The sequence below is a fragment of the Populus euphratica genome, unplaced genomic scaffold (assembly GCF_000495115.2).
Source record: "Populus euphratica unplaced genomic scaffold, PopEup_1.0 scaffold256.1, whole genome shotgun sequence".
Taxonomy (NCBI): domain Eukaryota; kingdom Viridiplantae; phylum Streptophyta; class Magnoliopsida; order Malpighiales; family Salicaceae; genus Populus; species Populus euphratica.
Window position 1 is genome coordinate 627,630 of NW_011499987.1, and position 4,264 is coordinate 631,893.

A 4,264-nucleotide genomic window follows, 5' to 3' on the forward strand; every position below is an offset into this window, starting at 1 on the left:
TGGTGTCTACCTTCCCTTAATCATAACTAACCCAGTATCCGAATCTCTGGGACCAGTGTCTAATTTTGGATTTCTAGTTCCCTCAAATTACTAGATGGCGACTCCAAATAAAATCTTTATTTCCCCCCAATCAAATAAAAAATTAAATTCCTTTTGTTTAAAAAAACAAAAAAAAAGGAGTGGAGCCGTCGCCCGACGTCGTGTATCGACAGAATGGCGACTCCGCTGGGGACTTAGGGTTGAACCAACTACTTGTGTTTGCTTTTCATATACTTTTTCTTATATGCTATTTATTTTTGGCATTTATTTTATTTACATTATTTATTACTGTAATTCTTTTCAATTTTTCATATTGGCCAGCTTTTCATATGATTTTTCTTATATGCTATTTATTTTTGGCATTTATTTTATTTACATTATTTATTACTGTAATTCTTTTCAATTTTTCATATTGGCCACATGCATGCATGATATTTATTTGTGTATTCACACACTTCACGATGAACCCATAAAAGCTTTGGACCCGAGCTTTGTCCTTTTTAAGATTAGAAAAGAAAGATTCAAGTGGCAAGTGTGACTTATGTCCACTGATGCTCATTTGGACTTTCGCTTGGATTGTAACTCACCCTATGCAACGGGTATTGTGGAATTTTATCCCATACTCATGTTGCATAAGGTTAAGAGGCCGATTACTTCACAAGTAATTCGGGCAATCTAAGAACCAAATAATTTCTTTAAGGATAGAATAAACGAAGCCAAACCTTATGAGTTAAATCCTATCAAGTAGGATATAAGACACAAATAAATGTCAATGCATTAACATACATTTTCATATGCATTCCATATTCTCATTATATCTCCACCGATCCTTATAGGAAGTGTGAGATGGAAAAAACCAATACTATTGAGGAATTTTTGACCAGATCAGAATTGAGCCAACATGATGAAGGGGATTGTTTGCCATCAGAATTCGAGTCTCAATTACCGGCACAGGTTAAATTAGATGACAGACCACTTGGTACAGGACAACTACTGAACTGTTGGGAAATGTTATCTGTTCATGATCAGGTCGATTTTCAGAAACAATATGGGGACTTGGCACATTTACTGAAAATTAGGGTCCAACATGCCTGTTTTCAAGCCATGATAGGTTTTTGGGATCCAGAATATCGGTGTTTCACTTTTGATACTGTGGATATGACTCCTACTATCGAGGAGTATGGATCTTTGCTAAATTGTCCCAAGTCAGAAAAGGTGTACTTTTACGCACCTATAGAGCATGCACTTTCTAACTTTGCTTGGATTACCCAGATAGACTGTCAACTAGCAAAATCACATGCAACTAAACGAGGAAACAGCCAGGGTTGGTTTTGGAATGAGCTAGAAGCCATATTCAAGAGGAGACTACATGATGAAAGCAATGAAATTCGATTGAGAATTTTGGCGTTGGGCATATACGGTTTGGTTCTTTTCCCATCTGCCGAGGGAATGATCGATTTTGAGGCTGTTAATGTATTTAAAAATGTGGTGACCCTCAAAATTAATCCTGCTACAGCAATATTGGCAGAAACTCTCTCATCTTTGAATTATTGTAGAAAAGCCGGAAAAGGTCGTTTAAGATGTTGCTTGCAGCTTTTGTTTGTTTGGACTGTGAGTCACATGATTGAGGGGAAGATCTCAGGTTTGGTTGGTACCCCATGGCATCTTTATTCTAAGTTGGAGAATTTTGCTGAAAAACATTTGCATGAAGTAGGAAGAACTACATGGGAATCAATGTTTCTGAGTTTGAGTAAATCTCAATTTCATTGGAGGAGTCGATATTCTTACTTCAAATCTTATCTAGCATATTGTGGTGAGTACCCATGGGTCCCGTTGATAGGAGCCCGCTGCTGTATTAGTTATTGTCCTAACATGGTTTTACGACAGTTTGGATTTGAGCAGTTTATTCCAAGGACTACCGAGCTGGCAACATTCTATGAAGATTTCAAGACCTCAAAGAAATTATTAGAGTCAGTGAAAAAGGCATGGAAGCATCCTGGTAGGGTTACTTCTGTTAATAGGGTAGAAGGAAAAACAACTAAAGGATATCCAATATGGCAGAAGAAGAGAGGGAAAGGGTACAAAGTTCCTCCATTTGAAGGGCCATCTAGGTCTGTGATTCAGTCTGCTGAAGACATATATGAAGAGGTTCGTGCTCAACAAGAATCTTACAACCTAGATTTGAATTCTGAAGTAGAAGAGTTAACGGCTAAAAAAAGAAAGTTAGCATCTAATCTAGCCATCCGAGAAAAAGCATTGGCTATCACGAAACAGGAAAAGGATGACTTGTCAACTCAGCTACAACATCAACAACTTGAGTTCCAGCGACTACAAGAAAAATATGCACTTCTGTCAGAAGATAAGAGGAAGCAAGATGTCAACGTGAAGAGATGGGTTAAAAGAGCATCAAAATCTGAGGAAATAGCATTAAAGTTGGAAGAGGCAAATAAATCACTTCAGGAACAGTGTCAAAATCAAGATGCAGTGATTGCCAATTTAGATGAGCAGGTGAACCATTTGCTTTCCATTAAGCAAACCTTATCATCAGAAAAAGAAAATGCAGAAAAAGAAGCAGAATGTTGGGCTTCTGAAGCTATGCGCTATCATGTACAAGCAGATGATGCCAAGAATTATGCTTCAGGATTAAGAAGCATGGCCCAACAAATAGCAGATGGTGAACCAATGACTAGAAATGAATTTCATCAGTTTTTTGGGCTAATCAGAGATGGGATTAATGAGATAGCAGCATATGACGGCCCAAGGCTTTGGAAAGATTGACTTGTTGTAATTCTGATATTGTAAACCAATAAAAGACAATTTCATCATCTTTTTTATTATGAAAAATGTTTATTTTGATATGGATTTATGCCATCAAATTTCTCCCCTAAATCGGTTCAAGTTCCTGTAGGTTTGGAGTCCTCAGTGAGAACTTTTTAAGAGAATCTGATCTGGTCTATTCTTCATCATAAGTTAAAGGAAAACCTAAAACAAATAACAGGCATACATCATCCATGTAGCATTTTGCATCCATTTGTGCATTTCATTCATTTTTATGGCATTCATCCAGGTTGAAATATAGGTCCCCCAAAAGACCATAAAATTCATTACACTCGACTTCGAAGAAAGATAATGGAGAACGAAGAAAGAGCACATCTAGAGGCTCATTATCAAAGGGAGTTGGAGAGCATGAAAAATGATATAGCAAGACTTACAAGTCTACTCGAGCAGGCCCTAGCATCCAAGTCTGGAGAGGATACCTCTACTCAGCCAGCAGTGACAACTCCATCTGCATCTACTCCAATAGCTCCTTTCGTGTTCACTTCTCAAAATCTAGGAGCAAATCCTTCTTCATCTGAACAGCAGTTCACTGCCAATGTTCCACCAGCACAAGTGCCGATCATAAACTTGACAGCTGATGACTCACATAAGATGAGATACTCTAAACCTGTTGATTATGATAAATTGACCGCTCTAGAAGAAAGATTGAGAGCAGTCGAAGGGGCCGACTTATATGATCCTGTTCATGCTGCAGAGATGTGTTTAGTCCCAAATGTAGCTGTACCTAAAGAATTTAGGGTACCGGAATTTATCAAATATACGGGAACTGAATGCCCAGTCACTCATCTTAAATCTTATTGTAATAAGATGGCAGAAGTGGTGAATGATGAGAAACTTCTCATCCATTTCTTTCAAGACAGTCTTTCTGGATCAGCACTAAGCTGGTATACAAGACTAGATAATACAAAGATCAGAAAGTGGAAAGATTTGGTTAAAGCTTTTGTGGAGCAGTACAAATTCAACATGGAGGTAGCCCCGGACAGGTCAAGCTTGTTAGTCATGGAGAAGGGCACCAAAGAGACTGTAAGAGAATACGCTTTGAGATGGCGTGAAAAAGCATCTCATGTGCAACCCTCTTTGTTAGAAAAAGAAATGGTCACTCTGTTTACCAACACTTTTAAATCTCCCTACTTTGAACACCTAGTGGGTAGTTCAGCTCAGCATTTTTATGATGCTGTAACTATTGCTGAGAGGATAGAACAAGCAATAAGAATAGGGAGAATGTTAGAGCCTACTGAGAAGAAAGGCTTTATCGGGAAAAAGAAGGAGTCTGAGGTGAACAATATGGAAGGAGGGTACAAGGGTAAGAAGAAAAATTACCATCACTATAACTTCCAAAGACCTACCCAACAAGTTGCAAGTGTAAGCTTTACTAAACCTTTCCCTA

The 4,264-nt window shown here is 38.1% G+C and overlaps 1 protein-coding gene across 1 annotated transcript in view; it reads left to right on the forward strand.

Moving 5' to 3' along the window:
* Nucleotides 1–885: 885 nt before the first annotated feature.
* Nucleotides 886–4,264, forward strand: part of LOC105140209 (uncharacterized) — a gene marked incomplete at its 3' end in the record, with an annotated part of 8,239 nt that continues 4,860 nt past the window's right edge. Inside the window, exons 1-3 of the mRNA XM_011046949.1 lie at nucleotides 886–2,713; nucleotides 3,242–3,615; nucleotides 4,069–4,239. Coding sequence (XP_011045251.1) covers nucleotides 886–2,713; nucleotides 3,242–3,615; nucleotides 4,069–4,239 — 2,373 coding nt within the window. The remainder of the gene's footprint in view (nucleotides 2,714–3,241; nucleotides 3,616–4,068; nucleotides 4,240–4,264) is intronic.